Source organism: Anolis carolinensis, unplaced genomic scaffold (genome assembly GCF_035594765.1).
Source record: "Anolis carolinensis isolate JA03-04 unplaced genomic scaffold, rAnoCar3.1.pri scaffold_7, whole genome shotgun sequence".
Classification (NCBI taxonomy): domain Eukaryota; kingdom Metazoa; phylum Chordata; class Lepidosauria; order Squamata; family Dactyloidae; genus Anolis; species Anolis carolinensis.
In genome coordinates this window covers 33,624,459-33,645,393 of record NW_026943818.1, presented here as the reverse complement: position 1 = coordinate 33,645,393, position 20,935 = coordinate 33,624,459, and the positions used below count along the sequence as shown (strand labels likewise).

The 20,935-nt window shown below is 35.7% G+C and overlaps 2 protein-coding genes across 2 annotated transcripts in view; one reads left to right on the top strand and one right to left on the bottom strand.

The window, feature by feature from the left end:
• hcn2 (hyperpolarization activated cyclic nucleotide gated potassium and sodium channel 2) overlaps positions 1–19,722 on the top strand; it is a 162,090-nt gene extending 142,368 nt beyond the window's left edge. The window contains exon 10 of the transcript XR_010000126.1: positions 19,591–19,722. The gene's annotated coding sequence lies outside the window, so the exon portion shown is untranslated. The remainder of the gene's footprint in view (positions 1–19,590) is intronic.
• cdc34 (cell division cycle 34, ubiqiutin conjugating enzyme) lies at positions 127–19,791 on the bottom strand. Its single transcript, XM_062959556.1, has 5 exons — positions 19,615–19,791; positions 10,672–10,758; positions 8,348–8,445; positions 5,066–5,200; positions 127–1,031 (listed from the first exon to the last, which is right to left on the bottom strand). The coding sequence occupies exons 1-5, from the start codon at positions 19,789–19,791 to the stop codon at positions 821–823; spliced, it is 708 nt and encodes a 235-aa protein (XP_062815626.1). The 3' UTR covers positions 127–820.
• Between the last annotated feature and the right edge of the window lie 1,144 nt (positions 19,792–20,935).

Here is a 20,935-nt window from a genome sequence, read left to right as displayed (position 1 = left end):
AGACTATGTTATCATCTGCATATTGGATTTCTATAACATGTTGGCTTGTAGGTCTTCCAAATACGCACAGACTATGTTATCATCTGCATATTGGATTTCTATAACAATCTGTTCGCCAAACGGCGCTTTCCTTTCAAAGTCCTTTTTATTAAATAGCTTCAAAACCAAGAGGGAGAAACAACCGAAACCCCAACCTCCCCTGGAACACGGAACAAAACCACAAAAGCAAAAGAAAAAGTCCACATCCTGAAGGGGACGCAAACATTCCCCAAAACTGGAAAGAAAACGCGGCGGAAAGACGGCCAAGCAGCGCCTCGCAGTGGCCGAGAATGTAATAAAACGCCATCGAATATAAGGATCTCGTAGTACCTTCCCAACCACGTCAATTCAGAATTAAAGTCTTGTGGTGGAACGAATAGGCAAAAACACTCGAGAATCGAAGGCCTGCAAATCCCGATCATTTCCTCCTCCTCCTCGGCGCGAGAAGAACGACAAACAAAAGCCAAACAACCAATCAATCTATCCCCTAAATAATAATAATAATAAACGTGAAATCCCCTCCCTCCCCATCCCAGCCACGTCAAGCAGAAACCACGTCTCCCTTTGTGAGGTAGAGTTCTCTCTCTCTCTCTCAATCTCTCTCTTTCTCTCATTCAATCTCGATTCCATTCCAATTCGGGGCAAAGCCTCAACCGGATCCATCCCGGGTTCAAGTAAAAGAGTCAGATAGTTTATTGCTACTATCAGGAGCAGCAGCAGCAGGAGGAGGAGGAGGAGGGGGAGGGGGGGCGGGGCGGGGGCGAGGGCGGGGCCCCCCTTGTCAAGACTCCTCGTTGCCGGAATCGTCCTCGTCGCCGTAGCAGCTGTCCACCTCGTCGTCCATCTCGTCGTCCTCGTAGTAGTCGTCGTAGAAGAGGTCCGAGCCCTCGTCCGGCGCCGGGGTCTTGGTCTTGACGCAGTACTCCGCCAGCGTGGTGGGGACCTTGACGCCGTCCCGCTCGGCCTCCGCCTTGGTGCCCAGCACTTGCTTCCTGCGAGGAATCGCAAAATAAGAGGTGCTCTTACTGCCTATTACAAGGAAATATTCATCTATGCTGAGAGTGCTTTGAAAGGGTTGAACAGAAGCTTTAGGTGCTCTTACTGCCTATTACAGGGAAATATTCATCTATGCTGAGAGTGCTTTGAAAGGGTTGAACAGAAGCTTTAGGTGCTCTTACTGCCTATTACAGGGAAATATTCATCTATGGTAGGGGTCCCCAAACTTTTTAAGCAGAGGGCCGGTCCACAATCCTTCAGACTGTTGAGGGGCCGAATTATCATTTGAAAAAAAAAATGAACAAATTTCTATGCACACTGCACATGTCTTATTTGTAGTGCAAAAAACAACATCAATAAAAGAACAATACAATATTTGAATATAAGAACAATTTTAACCAACATAAATCTATCAGGATTTCAATGGAAAGTATGGACCTGCTTCTGGCCAATGAGATAGTCAAGTTAATTAGGATTGTTGTTGTTGTTGTGTGCTTTCAAGTCATGTCAGATTTGGCCGAGCCTAAGTCTAAAATTAATTATTTATTTACTGCATTTATATCCCACCCTTCTCACCCCGAAGGGGACTCAGAGCAGCTGTATGTACATACAATATATTATATTATTAGCATAACACAATATTAGCATTATATATTACTATATTGAACTATACCACTATACTATTATATAATATGCAATATATAACATATAATTAATATTATTATATGGTTTTACTATTAGTATTATATTGTATAACATAAGACTATTATCAATATTATATGTATATACAATATATTATATTATAAAACTGAGGGTGGGGGCCAGGTAAATGACCTTGGAGGGCCGCATCCTTAGTTTGGGGACCCTTGATCTATGCTGATGATCGTGCCATCACTGCTCAAGCAGAGAGCTTGGAAATGGTTGAACAGAAGCTTTAGGTGCTCTTACTGCCAATTACAGGGAAATATTCATCTATGCTGACGATTGTGCCATCACTGCTCAAGAAAAGAGCTTTGAAAGGGTCGAACAGAAGCTTTAGGTGCTCTTACTGCCTATTACAGGGAAATACAGTTTCATCTATGCTCAAGGAGAGAGCTTTGAGGGCTGCACACTTAAACAAGAAATAACACTTTCAAACCAGGAACAGGCCTCTCCAACTCCCCAAAGCCCTAGCCTGCCTTAATAATAATAATAATAATAATAATAATAATAATAATAATAATAATAATAATAATAATAATCAGCTGATGACCCAAAGTGCAGACTGTGCAAGGAAACCGATGACCCAAAGTGCAGACTGTGCAAGGAAACCGATGAAACCATGGATCATATCCTCAGCTGCTGTAAGAAAATTGCACAGACAGACTACAAACAGAGGCACAACTATGTGGCCCAAATGATTCATTGGAACCTATGCCTCAAGTATCACCTCCCTGCAGTTAAGAACTGGTGGGATCACAAACCTGCAAAGGTTGTGGAAAATGAACACGCAAAGATACTGTGGGACTTCCGAATCCAGACTGACAAAGTTCTGGAACACAACACACCAGACATCACAGTTGTGGAAAAGAACAAGGTTTGGATCATTGATGTCGCCATCCCAGGTGACAGTCGCATAGATGAAAAACAACAGGAAAAATTCAGCCGCTATCAGGACCTCAAGATTGAACTTCAAAGACTCTGGCAGAAACCAGTGCAGGTGGTCCCGGTGGTGATGGGCACACTGGGTGCCGTGCCAAAAGATCTCAGCCGGCATTTGGAAACAATAGACATTGACAAAATCACCATCTGCCAACTGCAAAAGGCCACCCTACTGGGATCTGCACGCATCATCCGAAAATACATCACACAGTCCTAGACACTTGGGAAGTGTTCGACTTGTGATTTTGTGAAACGAAATCCAGCATATCGATCTTGTTTGCTGTGCCATACAACGTCGTTGTGTCGATAATAATAATAATAATAATGATACTTTATTCTTATATCCCGCCCCATCTCCCCAAAGAGACACGGGGCAGCTTACAAAGGGACCACCACGCCCAACAGTATAATAAAATACAACAGTAAAAACAAGTCCAGGCACAATAATAAATACATCAGAATAAAACGTACAGCAACAATAATTTAAAACAATTTAAAACATGTTCAATGACCCGGAGCGATATAATTGGTACTTCAATCTTTGGACTAAAGGGCGAGGGTATTAAATGTATTAAATGAGACATGTCACATTATCACAGGATGTCTATGCCCTACAACACTGGAGAAACTATACTGTTTAGCTGGTATTGCACCACCTGACATTGGTTGGAAAGTATCAACTGTTCAGATATCTGCCAAAGCTGTAAATCAAGAAATAGTTTTCTAAGATCTAGAGCGATATTTGCAGGAACACCTCAGCAAGCAAGAGTCCAAAAGTAGCAGCCAAAACCCGGAACCTCAATCTGTGGCTGATGCCTGATGGGAAGTAGCAGCCATTAATGAAATATCGCTGGCCCAAGATATCTGCCAACGCCGTAAATCAAGAAATAGTTTTCTAAGCTCTACAGAGATACTCGCAGGATCACCTCAGCAAGCAAGAGTCCAAAAGTAGCAGCCAAAACCCGGAACCTCAATCTGTGGCTGATGCCTGATGGGAAGTAGCAGCCATTAATGAAATGTCGCTGGCCCAAGATGTCTGCCAACGCCTTAAATCAAGAAATAGTTTTCTAAGCTCTACAGAGATACTCGCAGGATCACCTCAGCAAGCAAGAGTCCAAAAGTAGCAGCCAAAACCCGGAACCTCAATCTGTGGCTGATGCCTGATGGGAAGTAGCAGCCATTAATGAAATATCGCTGGCCCAAGATGTCTGCCAACGCCTTAAATCAAGAAATAGTTTTCTAAGCTCTACAGAGATACTCGCAGGATCACCTCAGCAAGCAAGAGTCCAAAAGTAGCAGCCAAAACCCGGAACCTCAATCTGTGGCTGATGCCTGATGGGAAGTAGCAGCCATTAATGAAATATCGCTGGCCCAAGATGTCTGCCAACGCCTTAAATCAAGAAATAGTTTTCTAAGCTCTACAGAGATACTCGCAGGATCACCTCAGCAAGCAAGAGTCCAAAAGTAGCAGCCAAAACCCGGAACCTCAATCTGTGGCTGATGCCTGATGGGAAGTAGCAGCCATTAATGAAATATCGCTGGCCCAAGATGTCTGCCAACGCCTTAAATCAAGAAATAGTTTTCTAAGCTCTACAGAGATACTCGCAGGATCACCTCAGCAAGCAAGAGTCCAAAAGTAGCAGCCAAAACCCGGAACCTCAATCTGTGGCTGATGCCTGATGGGAAGTAGCAGCCATTAATGAAATATCGCTGGCCCAAGATGTCTGCCAACGCCGTAAATCAAGAAATAGTTTTCTAAGCTCTACAGAGATACTCGCAGGATCACCTCAGCAAGCAAGAGTCCAAAAGTAGCAGCCAAAACCCGGAACCTCAATCTGTGGCTGATGCCTGATGGGAAGTAGCAGCCATTAATGAAATATCGCTGGCCCAAGATGTCTGCCAACGCCTTAAATCAAGAAATAGTTTTCTAAGCTCTACAGAGATACTCGCAGGATCACCTCAGCAAGCAAGAGTCCAAAAGTAGCAGCCAAAACCCGGAACCTCAATCTGTGGCTGATGCCTGATGGGAAGTAGCAGCCATTAATGAAATATCGCTGGCCCAAGATGTCTGCCAACGCCGTAAATCAAGAAATAGTTTTCTAAGCTCTACAGAGATACTCGCAGGATCACCTCAGCAAGCAAGAGTCCAAAAGTAGCAGCCAAAACCCGGAACCTCAATCTGTGGCTGATGCCTGATGGGAAGTAGCAGCCATTAATGAAATATCGCTGGCCCAAGATGTCTGCCAACGCCTTAAATCAAGAAATAGTTTTCTAAGCTCTACAGAGATACTCGCAGGATCACCTCAGCAAGCAAGAGTCCAAAAGTGGCAGCCCAAAACCTGGAACTTCAATCAGTGGCTGAGACCAGATGAGAGACTGCCTCACTGACCTGATGATGTCTGTGTATTCCTGGTCCTTCCCTTTGCTCTCCTTCCACTTGCGGTACATGACGGAAGCGTCAACGTTGGCCGGGGAAAAGGTGTTCGGCTCGTTGAGGAGCGAGATCACACTCAGGAGGATCGTCCTGGGGACAAAGGGGTCATAATAATAATAATAATAATAATAATAATAATAATAATAATAATAATAAATAATAATAAATAATACAGGAAAATAATACATGTACAGTATAGTCTCACTAATCCAAGCCTCGCTTATCCAAGCCTCTGGATAATCCAAGCCATTTTTGTAGTCAACAACAACAACAACTATATTAAAGGTATAATAATAATAATAAATAAAGGTATAATAATAATAATAATAATAATAATACATCACACAGTCCTAGACACTTGGGAAGTGTTCGACTTGTGATTTTGTGATATGAAATCCAGCATATCTATCTTGTTTGCTGTGTCATAATAAAATAATAATAATAATAATAATAATAATAATAATAATAATAATAATATACATCACACAGTCCTAGACACTTGGAAAGTGTTTGACTTGTGATTTTGTGATATGAAATCCAGCATATCTATCTTGTTTGCTGTGTCATAATAAAATAATAATAATAATAATAATAATAATAATAATAATATACATCACACAGTCCTAGACACTTGGAAAGTGTTTGACTTGTGATTTTGTGATATGAAATCCAGCATATCTATCTTGTTTGCTGTGTCATAATAAAATAATAATAATAATAATAATAATAATAATATACATCACACAGTCCTAGACACTTGGGAAGTGTTCGACTTGTGATTTTGTGATATGAAATCCAGCATATCTATCTTGTTTGCTGTGCCATACAATAATAATAATCATAACAATAATAATAATAGAAACATAACAAGATGAGTCAACAGCCAGCAGAGTGTCTGCTGTAGAGTCACCTTATGTTAATAATAATAATAATAATAATAATAATAACAACAACAACAACGACAATATTAAAGGTATAATAATAATAATAATTAAAGGTATAATAATGAAATTAAATTAAATGTATAATAATAATAATAATAATAATAATAATAATAATAATAATAATAATAATACATCACACAGTCCTAGACACTTGGGAAGTGTTCGACTTGTGATTTTGTGATACGAAATCCAGCATATCTATCTTGTTTGCTGTGTCATAATAATAATAATAATAATAATAATAATAATAATAATAATAATACATCACACAGTCCTAGACACTTGGGAAGTGTTCGACTTGTGATTTTGTGATATGAAATCCAGCATATCTATCTTGTTTGCTGTGCCATACAATAATAATAATCATAACAATAATAATAATAATAGAAACATAACAAGATGAGTCAACAGCCAGCAGAGTGTCTGCTGTAGAGTCACCTTATGTTAATAATAATAATAATAATAATAATAATAATAATTCAAACATAACAAGATGAGTCAACAGCCAGAAGAGTGTCTGCTTTGGACTCACCTTATGTTAATAATAATAATAATAATAATAATAATAATAATAATAATAATAATAATAATATTTCAAACATAACAAGATGAGTCAACAGCCAGCAGAGTGTCTGCTGTGGACTCACCTTATGTTAATAATAATAATAATAATATTTCAAACATAAGAAGATGAGTCAACAGCCAGCAGAGTGTCTGCTGTGGACTCATCTTGTTATGTTTCTAATAATAATAATAATAATAATAATAATAATAATAATAATAATAATAATAATAATAATAATATTTCAAACATAAGAAGATGAGTTAACAGCCAGCAGAGTGTCTGCTGTGGACTCACCTTATGTTAATAATAATAATAATAATAATAATAATAATAATAATAATAATAATAATATTTCAAACATAAGAAGATGAGTCAACAGCCAGCAGAGTGTCTGCTGTGGACTCATCTTGTTATGTTTCTAATAATAATAATAATAATAATAATATTTCAAACATAAGAAGATGAGTCAACAGCCAGCAGAGTGTCTGCTGTGGACTCACCTTATGTTAATAATAATAATAATAATAATAATAATAATAATAATAATAATAATAATAATAATAATAATATTTCAAACATAAGAAGATGAGTCAACAGCCAGCAGAGTGTCTGCTGTGGACTCATCTTGTTATGTTTCTAATATTTATTTATTTATTTATTTATTTAATGCATTTATATCCTGAAGGGGACTCAGAGCGGCTTACAAATTAAATTTACATACAATATTATATTATTAGCATAGCACAATACTGGCAATAAATTACTATATTGTACTATGTCAATATATTGTAATATTATGATTAATATTACATGTAATATATAATATATAATTACCATTATTATACGGTATTATTAGTATTATATTGTATTACAAAATACAAAATAATAATAATGATAATAATAATAATACTTTATTTATATCCCTTCCCACCTGTACATGAGCTCATCACACCTCAGGCTATTACTTCTTGCCCCTTACTCCAGGGGTCCCCAAACTAAGGCCCGGGGGCCGGATGCGGCCCTCCAAGGTAATTTACCTGGCCCCCGCCCTCATTTATAATATAATATTTTTATGTCAGTTTTAATAATATAATATATAGTATATACATATAATATTGATAAGAATATTATCATTTTATACAATATAATACTAACAATAATACCATATAATAATATTAATTATACGTTATATATTGCATATAATATTACAGTATAGTGGTATAGTTCAATATAGTATAATGCTAATATTGTGCTATGCTAATAACATAATATATTGTATGTAAATACAGCTGCTCTGAGTTCCCTTCGGGGTGAGAAGGGTGGGATATAAATGTAGTAAATAAATGTAGTAAATGAATAAATAAATAATTTGGACTTAGGCTTGCCCAAAGTCTGAAATGACTTGAAGACACACAACAACAACAATCCTAATTAACCTGACTATCTCATTGGCCAGAAGCAGGCCCACACTTCCTATTGAAATCCTGATAGGTTTATGTTGGTTAAAATTATTTTTATTTTTAAATATTGTATTGGTCTTTCATTGTTATTGTTTTGCACTACAAATAAGACATGTGCAGTGTGCATAGGAATTTGCTCGGTTTTTCCCCCCAAATGATAATTCGGCCCCTCAACAGTCTGAAGGATTGTGGACTGGCCCTCGGCTTTAAAAGTTTGAGGACCCCTGCCTTACTCAGTGAGTATTTTGTGAGTCCAGAGAGGCCTTACCGGACGTTTTGGGTGGGATTCCACCTTTCCGAAGGCAGTTCCCCGCTCTGTGGGTCATCCACCGGAGGATGCAGGATGGAGATGCAAACGTCTCCTGTCTGAAAGACAAAACAGGAGGCATTCTGACACACTGAATGTAAAGAAGTATGATGACAGGGATGGAATCTTTTTGGATCCCACCGCTGCCACCAAATTGCAAAGGATTCACCTTCTACCTCTATGTATCCCACTTTTCAATGTTGTCGCTGCCACCACCTTTGAAAGATGCTTTGCTCAAATAATAAGCAACATTTGAAGAAACAGTAACTTGTTTATTTATAGCACAAAGCTTGATAGTCGCAAGAATGTTATATCTTGAAGTGAACGATGTTACTTCTGTACAGTAAGTGTTGCAAGATTTCTCAATAGTTTCACTGAGCTTAGTATGGTATCAGCTTTATATGACTTGTTTCTTTCAGTTAGGAATACTGTCCTTCTTGAACTTAGTTGATCTGTACCCGATCAAAGTTGGACTGGGGAGTTTAACTGGTCAACCCTAGTCTTCCTTGACTTAGGGATGCAGCCTCAGCTCTTTAGTTATCTCTACTAAAGGCTCAGCAACTTTAATTTTAGCCCTTCTCCGCTAAAACTCTCTAGCTCAGGGGTCCCCAAACTAAGGCCCCCGCCCTCAGGTTTAGACTTAGGCTCGCCCAAAGTCCAAAATGACTTGAAGACACAACAACAACAATCCTACTTAGCTTGCCTATCTCATTGGCCAGAAGCAGGCCCACACTTCCCATTGAAATGCTGATTTTACATAGTATGTTGGTTAAAATTGTTTTTATTTTTAAATATTGTATTGTTCTTTAATTTACTAATACTGTGCAATCCGAATAATATAATATACTAGCTGTGCCCGGCCACACGTTGCTGTGGTGTTGTCCTAAGTGGGTTTTTGTTTGTGGAGGCAAGTATGAATGTTGGAATTAGTCACCTTGATTAGCACTGAATGGGCTTGCAGCTTCAAAGCGTGGTTGTTTCCTCCCTGGGGGAATCCTTTGTTGGGAGGTGTTCGCTGGCTCTGGTTGTTTCCTGTCTGGAGTACCCTTATTTTCAGGGTGTTGTTTTTTATTTACTGTCCAGATTGTAGACTTTTTAAAATGGGGACTGCCAGGTTTTGTTCATTTTGATGGTTTTCAGGAACCCAATAATAATAATCACATATATTCTGCGTGCATGCGTACATTGCCTGTTGTGGGTTTTGGCCTTTTTTTGGTGTTGTGATTGTGTTTTTTGTGTGATTGTGTTGTATCTTACTGGAGGCAGGGATGATGGGTTGTGTTGCCAATTTTAGAGTTTGGGCGGTGTTGGGTTTTGTTGTTTTGTGAGTCGCCGTGATGCCAATGGCCTTTTATAGATATAGATTGTGTATACATATAATATTGATAATAATCTTATAATATAATACATAATATAATATTTATTTATTACAGTATTTCTACCCCTCCCTTCTCACCCAATAGGGGACTCAGGGTGGCTAATAATAATAATACAATATAATAATATTGTGTAATATAATAATATTAATTGCATATTATATATTAAATGTAATATTACTAATAATATTACAGTACAGTGGTATAGTACAATATAGTAATATATAATGCTAATATTGTGCTATGCTAATAATATAATATATTGTAAGTACATACAACTTGTAAGCCGCTCTTAGTCCCCTTAGGGGTGAGAGAGGGTGGGGTATCAATGTAGTAAATAAATAAATGAATAAATAAATAATTGTTGTTGGGGGTTTTCTTGCACTACAAATAAGACACATGCGGTGTGCATAGGAATTTGTATTTTTTTTTCAAATGATAATTCGGCCCCTCAACAGCCATGAACCGGCCCTCCACTTAAAAGGTTTGGGGACCCCTGCTCTAGCTGCTCAACTCCCTCCCACAATCTCTTCTCTCGATCTCACTCCTTTCTCACTGAACAGAACCAACTGCTCTGGTCAACCGACAAACTCCAACTGCCCAATTCCAACTGCTAAATTTTGAATTCTAAGGCTTCCACCAGCAAGGTGAAGCCACGCCCCTTTTCCTGGCCATGCCTTAGAGGCTCCCAGCTTCTGTATAAGAATAGCTGAAATATATAACCTTAAACAGTCAACCTAAACATAGCAATCATGAATAAAACACAATGATCATGACATCTTTACACTGAACAACAGCCGGGCATCTGTCGGGAGGGATCTGAATGTGTGCGCATTCCCAGAATGGGAACTCGAGGCTTCTCTGATTCTGTGGATGGGACAATCCAAGTCTCCGCTCCACCCAGCTTACCTCGTATATGTTCGGATGCCACATTTTGGTCAGGAACCTGAAGGCGGGCGGTGAATACGGGTAGTCGATGGGGAACCTGAGACGAGCCTGTGAGGGAAGAGCAAGAGGAGGAGATGTGGGATCGTGGTCTAAAGGGGGCGGGGCCTACCCTTCTGACCAGCAACCGGGGTTGAAAACGGCTCTTCCTCCTTCTCTCATTTGGACTTTCTTTTCCAGCGTTTTTTGTTTGGAAGACATAGATGGGATGACTATGTCTTCTGTGGCCAAATTTGGTGTGATTGGGTCCAGTGGTTTTGTTGTTTACTCAGTCCTACAAACGTACATTACATTTATACAGGGGTCCCCACCCCCGGCCTCAGTTTTATAATACAGTAGAGTCTCACTTATCCAACATAAACGGGCCGGCAGAACGTTGGATAACCGAATATGTTGGATAATAAGGAGAGATTAAGAAAAAGCCTATTAAACATCAAAATAGGTTATGATTTTACAAATTAAGCACCAAAACATCATGTTATACAACAAATTTGACAGAAAAAGTAGTTCAATACGCAGTAATGTTATGTTTTAATTACTGTATTTACAAATTTAGCACCAAAATATCATGATATTTTGAAAACACTGACTACAAAAATGTGTTGGATAATCCAGAACGTTGGATAAGCGAGTGTTGGATAAGTGAGACTCTACTGTATAATATATTGTATATACATATAATATGGATAATAATATTATAATGTAATACAATATAACACTAATAATAACATATAATATTAATTTTATATTCTATATTACATATAATATTACTAATAATATTACAGTATAGTGGTATAGATCAATAAAGTAATATATAATGCTAATATTGTGCTATGCTAATACTATAATATATTGTATATACATATAATTTGTAAGCCACTCTGAGTCCCCTTTGGGGTGAGAAGGGTGTGATACAAATGTAGTAAATAAAGGCAGTAAATAAATAAATACATTTTAGACTTAGGCTCGCCCAAAGTCTGAAATGACTTGAAGGCACACAATAACAACAACAACAACAACAACCCTAATTAACTTGAGTATCTCATTGGCCAGAAGCAGGACCACACTTCCCATTGAAATCCTGATAAATGTATGTTGGGTTAAAATTGTTTTTATTTTTAAATATTGTATTGTTCTTTCATTGCTATTGTTGTTTTTGCACTACAAATAAGACATGTGCAGTGTGCATCGGAATTTATTTGTATTTTTTTTTTCAAATGATAATCCGGCCACTCAACAGTCTGAAGGATTGTGGACCGGCCCTCGGATTAAAAAGTTTTTGTTTTGTTTTTTAATATATATTTATTGAAGATTAGTTTAGTACATCGAAAGAGTGAGAACATTTTTTGATATAGAAAGTGCAGAAATTAAGATTAGGATAGTAGAGAAGAAAGTTAAAGACTGTTAATACAAAAAAAAAAAAAAGAAGAAAACCCATCAAAAAATACCCCCCTCCACAAAAGAGAAAAAAAAAAAAAGAGGACTTCCATCTTTGCCTTTGCGTTTCCCATTCTCCAATCCTTAAAAAGAGGGTGATCTATATATACAAAGCCATTATAGATCAGCCTCAGTCACCTTCGTAATTAAGGCAATCATTCAAAAATAAAAGGGATGATAGCCTTTCTGTTGGCTGTGTCACAGATTCTTTGCTTTCAATAGACTGTTACTTGAAAGTTGGATGCCCAGAAGAAGTTAATCTTCTGCTCGTTCAGATTGAATCTTCATTTGCTTTTCCTTTCATATTCTTCTACTTTACTCCAGTCTGTATATTTTATCGGGGTCCCTGTATTTCTCTTTAATAAAAAAGTTAATTTGTCCATATCTTTTATTTCTCTCACTTTCTGTAGCCATTCCTCTGTGTTCGGCAGTTCATTTTGTTTCCATCTTCTTGCAAGACAAATTCTGGCGGCTGTCATAAGATATGTAAATATTTTATCGTCATTAGGCTCTAAATGGATATATTGGTCTGTTATCCCCAGAAGATAGTACTCCGCTTTTCTGGGGAAATTGATTTTAAGAATTTCCTGGCAAATATTATGGACCTTCTCCCAATAAATTTTCGTCTTTTTGCATGTCCACCACATATGGAAGAAACTTCCCTCTTGGTCCTCACATTTCCAACAATTTTTGGAGGTATTCTTATACATTTGATTTAATTTCTTTGGTGTGATATACCATCGGTATATCACACCTCGGATTAAAAAGTTTGAGGACCCCTGCATTTATATATACAGTAGAGCAGGGGTCCCCAAACTTTTTAAGCAGAGGGCCGGTCCACAATCCTTCAGACTGTTGAGGGGCCGAATTATCATTTGAAAAAAAAAAATACAAACAAATTCCTATGCATACTACACATGTCAGTCGTATGTCCGATCGCGGTATTGGGTGGCCACCTGTGCTGGACGGGGTCGCACTCCCCCTGAAGGCGCAGGTCCATTGCAGTTTGGGGGTCCTCCTGGACTCAGCACTGACGCTTGAGGCTCAGGTGTCGGCCTTTGCACAACTCAAACTTGTGCGCCAACTGCGACCTTACCTCGTGAAGTCTGACCTGGCCACGGTGGTCCATGCCTTAGTTACCTCTAGACTGGACTATTGCAATGCACTCTACGTGGGGCTGCCCTTGAAGACGGCCCGGAAACTCCAACTAGTTCAACGTTCGGCAGCCTTGCTTCTAACTGGAGCAAATTATAGGGAGCGGTCAACCCTCCTGCTTAAGGAGCTCCACTGGCTGCCGTTCACCTTCCGGACCCAATTCAAGGGGCACGTGATCACCTACAAAGCCCTGAACGGTTTGGGACCCTCCTACCTTAGGGATCGCCTCTCCCCCTACGAACCTGCACGATCTCTTCGTTCGTCGGGGGAGGCCCTCCTCTCGCTCCCACCTCCGTCACAAGCACGAGAGAGAGGGCCTTCTCCGTGGTGGCCCCCCTCCCGGCTCTGGAACTCGCTCCCCAGGGAAATCAGGCAAGCCCCCACCCTGGTAGCATTCAGAAAGAGCTTGAAAACCTGGCTCTTTACTCAAGCCTTTAGATCAGGGGTCCCCAAACTAAGGCCCGGGGGCCGGATGCGGCCCTCCAAAGTCATTTACCTGGCCCCCGCCCTCAATTTTATAATATAATATAATATAATATAACAACAACAACAACAACGAAAGAACAATACAATATTTAAAAATGAAAACAATTTTAACCAACATAACCTATTAGGATTTCAATGGAAAGTGTGGGCCTGCTTCTGGCCAATGAAATAGTCAAGTTAATTAGGATTGTTGTTGTTGTTGTTGTTGTTTGTGTGCCTTCAAGTCATGTCAGACTTTGGCCGAGCCTAAGTCTAAAATTAATTATTTATTTGCTGCATTTATTTACTACATTTATATCCCACCCTTCTCACCCCGAAGGGGACCCAGAGCAGCTGTATGTACATACAATCTATATATATAAATGAGTGATGGCATCACGGCGACCCACAAAACAACAAAACTACAGGTCCCCCAACCTCAAAATTTGACAACACAACCCATCATCCACGCCTCTAGGTTGATACAACAAAAAGAAAAGAAAAATAAAGTCCTAATTAGAGGGAGAGTATTATATATTATTATATATATATATGTATTATATATTATATTGTTATATGTATATACAATATATTGTATTATTAGTATCTCATAATATGTTATTGTTATATGTATATACATTATATTGTATTATTAGTATATCATAATATGAGCATTATATATTATATTGTTATATGTGTATACAATATATTGTATTATTAGTATCTCATAATATGAGTATTATATATTATATTGTTATATGTATATACAATATATTGTATTATTAGTATCTCATAATATGATATTGTTATATGTATATACATTATATTGTATTATTAGTATATCATAATACGAGCATTATATATTATATTGTTATATGTATATACAATATACTGTATCATTATATCATAATATGAGTATTGTATATTATATTATTATATGTATATACAATGTATTAATAGTATATCATAATATGAGTATTATATATATTATTATATGTATATACAATATATTGTATTATTAGTATCTCATAATATGAGTATTGTATATTACATTATTATATGTATATACAATATATTGTATTATTAGTATCTCATAATATGAGTATTATATATTATGATATTTTTATATGTATATACAATATATTGTATTATTAGTATATCATAATATGAGCATTATATATTATGATATTGTTATATGTATATACAATATATTGTATTATTAGTATCTCATAATATGAGTATTATATATTATATTATTATATTAAGGACCAACCCGTAACTTGGGGACTGCCTGCAGAGATAGTGGGCCTTTAATAGGACTCACTGTGCTTGTGTGTTTTTATTGCACATTGGGTGGGAAGATATACATAGATAATGGTAATAATAACAACAGCAACAACAACAATGCTATTTCAGGAGCCTTCCTGTAGGTTAGGAGGTCAGGCCAATGTACACTCAGGGCCCGCCTTGCAACGTATATATAGGGTCAGGTGAGTCACCGGGACCTGTTTTTCTGACGTCCAGAAACCCTGAGAACCTCCCCAGCGGTGTTTTGTTTGCCTTGTCATCGGGTTGTCGAGCCGGTCGGACTTCCTGGCCGCTCAGATCAACCCCAGGGCAAACGGCATGGGTGAATTAGGACATACTAATTCACTCGTTGTGATACTGAGTATTTGTTTATTGCGGGAATTTGTAGAATGTTATCCGTGAGAAACACAACCGCAGATTAAAAATCAGGCAGAAGTGAGTCAGAGCTCAGTCGAGGAGTTTGTTTGTTGTTTTGGTGTTTACATTTTGCTCTATCTAAGAAATATGCACCACGATAAAGGTTCAAAGCATAGAACACAATATGTATACTAGGAGCATCATATGTTAACAATAATACAAATAATACAACACAGCCGTAACTTAGAGTAGTAACTTACAGAGTATAAAGATTTATAGACTGCAATCCAGATTTAAATGCTACACAGAGCAGTTTTCAGTATAAAACATATATCAGACTCCAACTGAAATTTGTTAGTGACACAATATGTTTACATTCAGTCTCTCCAAAATGGTATGTAATATGCTGTGAAACTAAATATATCAGTGTACAAATCAACTGGCTCAAACCTGGCTTGGAGTCAAAACAAATCAAAGTCTCTGTAGTCTTGGAGCAATTCTATAGGACTCCTCAGGTTATAAATGCAGTCAATTAGCCGTAGCTTCGGTTTGTTGACAATAAATCCAAATTTCAGTTGGAGTTTGGTTGATATATGTTTGATATATGTTTTATACTGAAAACTGCTCTGTGTAGCATTTAAATCTGGATGATTGCAGTCTATAAATCTTTATACCCTGTAAGATATTGTTTAGAATAGACAGCTCTGTTTAGTTATTATTATTATATACTAGCTGTGCCCAGCCACGCGTTGCTTTGGCAAAGTGGTGGTGGTATTGGTTAAAAGTTGTTGTGGAATTTTTATTTGACGTTATTTGTATTTTTTTAATTAATTTTATTGTAACTTATCTTTTTTATTTATATTTTATTTTTTGTTGTATTATTTTTAGTTATTTTGTTATAGTATTTTATTGTATTATTTTTTTGTGTTTTTAATTATTTTTATTGTATTATTTGTATTTATTTTATTTTTTATTCTTTTATTAACACTGGGCTGAGTGGGTTGCTAGGAGATCAAGTGGGCGGAGCTTAGCCTTCTAAGTGGCAGCAATTGGATAAAAACAATTATTTCTCTCCCTCTAAGTAGGACTTTATTTTTCTTTTCTTTTTGTTGTATCAACCTAGAGGCATGGATGATGGGTTGTGTTGTCAAATTTCGAGGTTGGGGGGCCTGTAGTTTTGTTGTTTTGTGGGTCGCCGTGATGCCATCACTCATTTATATATATAGATTGTTTACATTTTGCTACTCAGACCTATAGCAATAGGTTGGCATCGGGATAAAGACCAAAAACTCATCATTGGTGTAAACATGCCTTTGTCTTGTCTTTATGAAAATGATATTGGAATGGGCGGGTTGGGAATTAGTCGAATATGAATCAAAGCGGAAGTGGGATTACACAACAGCATTTAAAGGGGAATAGACTAAATTTATTTATTTACTACATTTATATCCTGCTCTTCTCACCCTGGCTTACAAATCAAATGTACATACAGTATATTATTAGCATAGCATATTCCTATGTAATATAATAAATATGCCTTAATAATAATATACTCAATAAAAACAAATATTCCTTTATAGCATTATAATAATGAAAATTCCTGATATAGTAAGAAATGCACCTTAATAATAAAAATAAATATTCCTTAATAATACTAATGACTATTCCTATGTAGTATAATTAATATTCCTTAATAATAATAATGACTATTCCTATGTAATATCATAAATATGCCTTAATAATAATATATTCCTTCATAATAAATAAAACAATATAAATAACTATATTAAATATAAAGGACGGGGTGTAATTCACCTTTGAATATAACAATAATAAAACACACACACACACACACATATATATATATACATAAATGCCTCTCATTTGGCTTGGAATACAGTAATTAATATTCCTATGTAATATAATAATAAGTATTCCTATGTATTATCATAATAATAAGTATTCCTATGTGATAATAAATATTCCTATGTAATATAATAACAAATATTCTTTAATAGTCAGAATAATTATTATTCTGATGTAGAATTATAATAATAATGAATACTGTATTCCTATGTAATAATAATAATAATAATAATAATAATAATAATACTGAATATTCCTATGTGACATTATAATAATACATATTTCTATGTAATCTAATAAGCAGATCCCTGGATGTAATATGATAATAAATATGGTTTAATAATAACAAATATTGAATAATAATAATACTGAATATTCCTATGTGACATTATAATAATACATATTTCTATGTAATCTAATAAGCAGATCCCTGGATGTAATATAATAATAAATATGCCTTAATAATAACAAATATTGAATAATAATGATAATAAATATTCCTATGTGACATTATAATAATCCATATTTCTATGTAATCTAATAAGAAGATCCCTGGAAGTAATATAATAATAAATATTTAATAATAATGATAATAATAATACAGAATATTCCTATGTGACATTTTAATAATACATATTTTTCTGTAATCTAATGACCAGATCCCTGGATGTAATATAATATAATAATAAATATTTAATAATAATAATAAAAATAATATTTAATAATAATAGTAACACTGAATATTCCTATGTGACTATAATAATCCATATTTCTATGTAATCTAATAAGCAGATCCCTGGATGTAATATAATAATAAATATTCAATAATAATAATAAAATAATAATAAAATTCCTATGTAGTGCTATAATAATAATTAATATTCCTATGTAGTATAATAATATCCCTTAATGATGATAATAATAATAATAAATATTTAATAATAATAATAAATATTCCTATGTGATATTATAATAATACATACTTTTATGTGATCTAATAAGCAGATCCCTGGATGTAATATAATAATAAATATGCCTTAACAATAATAATAATAATTTAATAATAATAATAATAATGAATATCCCTATGTGGTATTATAATAATCCATATTTCTATGTAATTTAATAAGCAGATCCCTGGATGTAATATAATAATAAATATGGCTTAATAATAATACATATTTCTAAGTAATCTAATAAGCAGATCCCTGGATGTAATATAATAATAAATATTTAATAATAATAATGATAATAATAATACTGAATATTCCTATGTGATATTATAATAATCCATATTTCTCTGTGATCTAAGGAGCAGATCCCTGGATGTAATATAATATAATAATAAATATTTAATAATAATAAATATTTAATAATAATAGTAATACTGAATATTCCTATGTGGTATTATAATAATACATATTTCTATGTAATCTAATAAGCAGATCCCTGGATGTAAGATAATAATAAAACATTCAATAATAATAATAATGATAATAATGAATATTCCTATGTGACATTAAAATAATACATATTTCTATGTAATCTAAAGACCAAATCCCTGGATGTAATATAATAATAAATATGGCTTAATAATAATACATATTTCTAAGTAATCTAATAAGCAGATCCCTGGGTGTAATATAATATAATAATAATTTAATAATAATAATAATAATAATAATACTGTATATTCCTATGTGACTATAATATTTCTATGTAATCTAATAAGCAGATCCCTGGATGTAATATAATAATAAATATTTAATAATAATAATAATAATAATAAATATTCCTATGTGACATTATAATACATATTTCTCTGTGATCTAATAAGCAGATACCTGGATGTAATATAATAATAAATATTTAATAATAATAATAATAATGAATATTCCTATGTGGTATTATAATAATCCATATTTCTCTGTGATCTAAGGAGCAGATCCCTGGATGTAATATAATAATAAACATTCAATAATAATAATAATACTGAATATTCCTATGTGACATTATAATAATACATATTTCTGTGTAATCTAAAGACCAGATCCCTGGATGTAATGTAATAATAACAATAATAATAATAATAAATATTTAATAATAATAATAATAAATATTCATATGTGGTGTTATAATAATACACATTTCTCTGTGATCTAATAAGCAGATCCCTGGATGTAATATAATAATAATATTTAATAATAATAATAAATATTTAATCATAATAATAATAATAATAATGAATATCCCTATGTGGTATTATAATAATGCACATTTTCTCTGTGATCTAAGGCGCAGATCCCAGGGCCGGCTTGCCTTGAAGTATCCTCCCTGGTAGTGTGTGTTGGGGGGCCCGAAGATGGCCACCTCCCAGTTGTAGAGATCTCCCTCGTCGACCAGGCTGACGCGGAAACCCTCCACGGGCTCCTCCTGAAGGCTCTTCAGCTCCAGCAGCAGCGCCTTCTGCGAGCTCGGCACCGCCGGACGCGCCATGCTCCGAGGCAGGTAGGCCGCGGACGAAGCCGGGGACTCGCGTGAGCGGGGCGGCCCGGGCGGGGAGGCGAGAGCGCGGGGGGAGGCACAGCGCCGCCGGAGGAGGCTGAGGGGAAGAACAAGGCCGCCAGAGAGAGCGAGCCAGCGCCAGCAGCCAGCCAACCAGCCGCCGCCGCGCGCGGGGTTGCCTGGGATGCGTAGTCCCGAGGGCGGGGGGAAAGGGGAGGAGCCGGCCAATAAGAGGCGGGGCTCAAGGCGTCCAGGACTACACTTCCCAGAAGGCACGCGGGTGGAAGCCGGAAGTGGGGGAGGTAAACAAGAGGCAGGAAACAAAACAACACAAGAGGCTGCCACTCTAAATAGATCAGATTTTAAATATACTCCTCTAGATATTTATATATATATCCAATTGCTGCCAGTTAAAAGGCTAAGCTCCGCCCACTTGGTCTCCTAGCAACCCACTGAGCCCAGTGTTAATAAAAGAATAAAAAATAAAATAAATACAAATGATACAATAAAAAACACTAAAAAAATTAATACAATAAAATAACAAAATAACTAAAAACAATACAACAAAATAATAAAATATAATAAATAAAAAAGATAAGTTACAATAAAATTAATTTAAAAAATACAAATAACATCAAATAAAAATTCCACAACAACTTTTAACCAATACCACCACCACTTTGCCACAGCAACGCGTGGCCGGGCACAGCTAGTATTAAATATAAATATACAGTAGAGTCTCACTTATCCAACACTCGCTTATCCAACATTCTGGATTATCCAACGCATTTTTGTAGTCAATGTTTTCAATACATCGTGATATTTTGGTGCTAAATTCGTAAATACAGTAATTACTACATAGCATTACTGCGTATTTAACTACTTTTTCTGTCAAATTTGTTGTATAACATGAAGTTTTGGTGCTTAATTTGTAAAATCATAACCTAATTTGATGTTTAATAGGCTTTTCCTTAATCCCTCCTTATTATCCAACATATTCGCTTATCCAACATTCTGCCGGCCCGTTTATGTTGGATAAGTGAGACACTACTGTATATAAATATTAAATATACACAAATATAAATACATATATGTTATATGGGTTGCTAGGAGACCAAGTGGGCGGAGCTTAGCC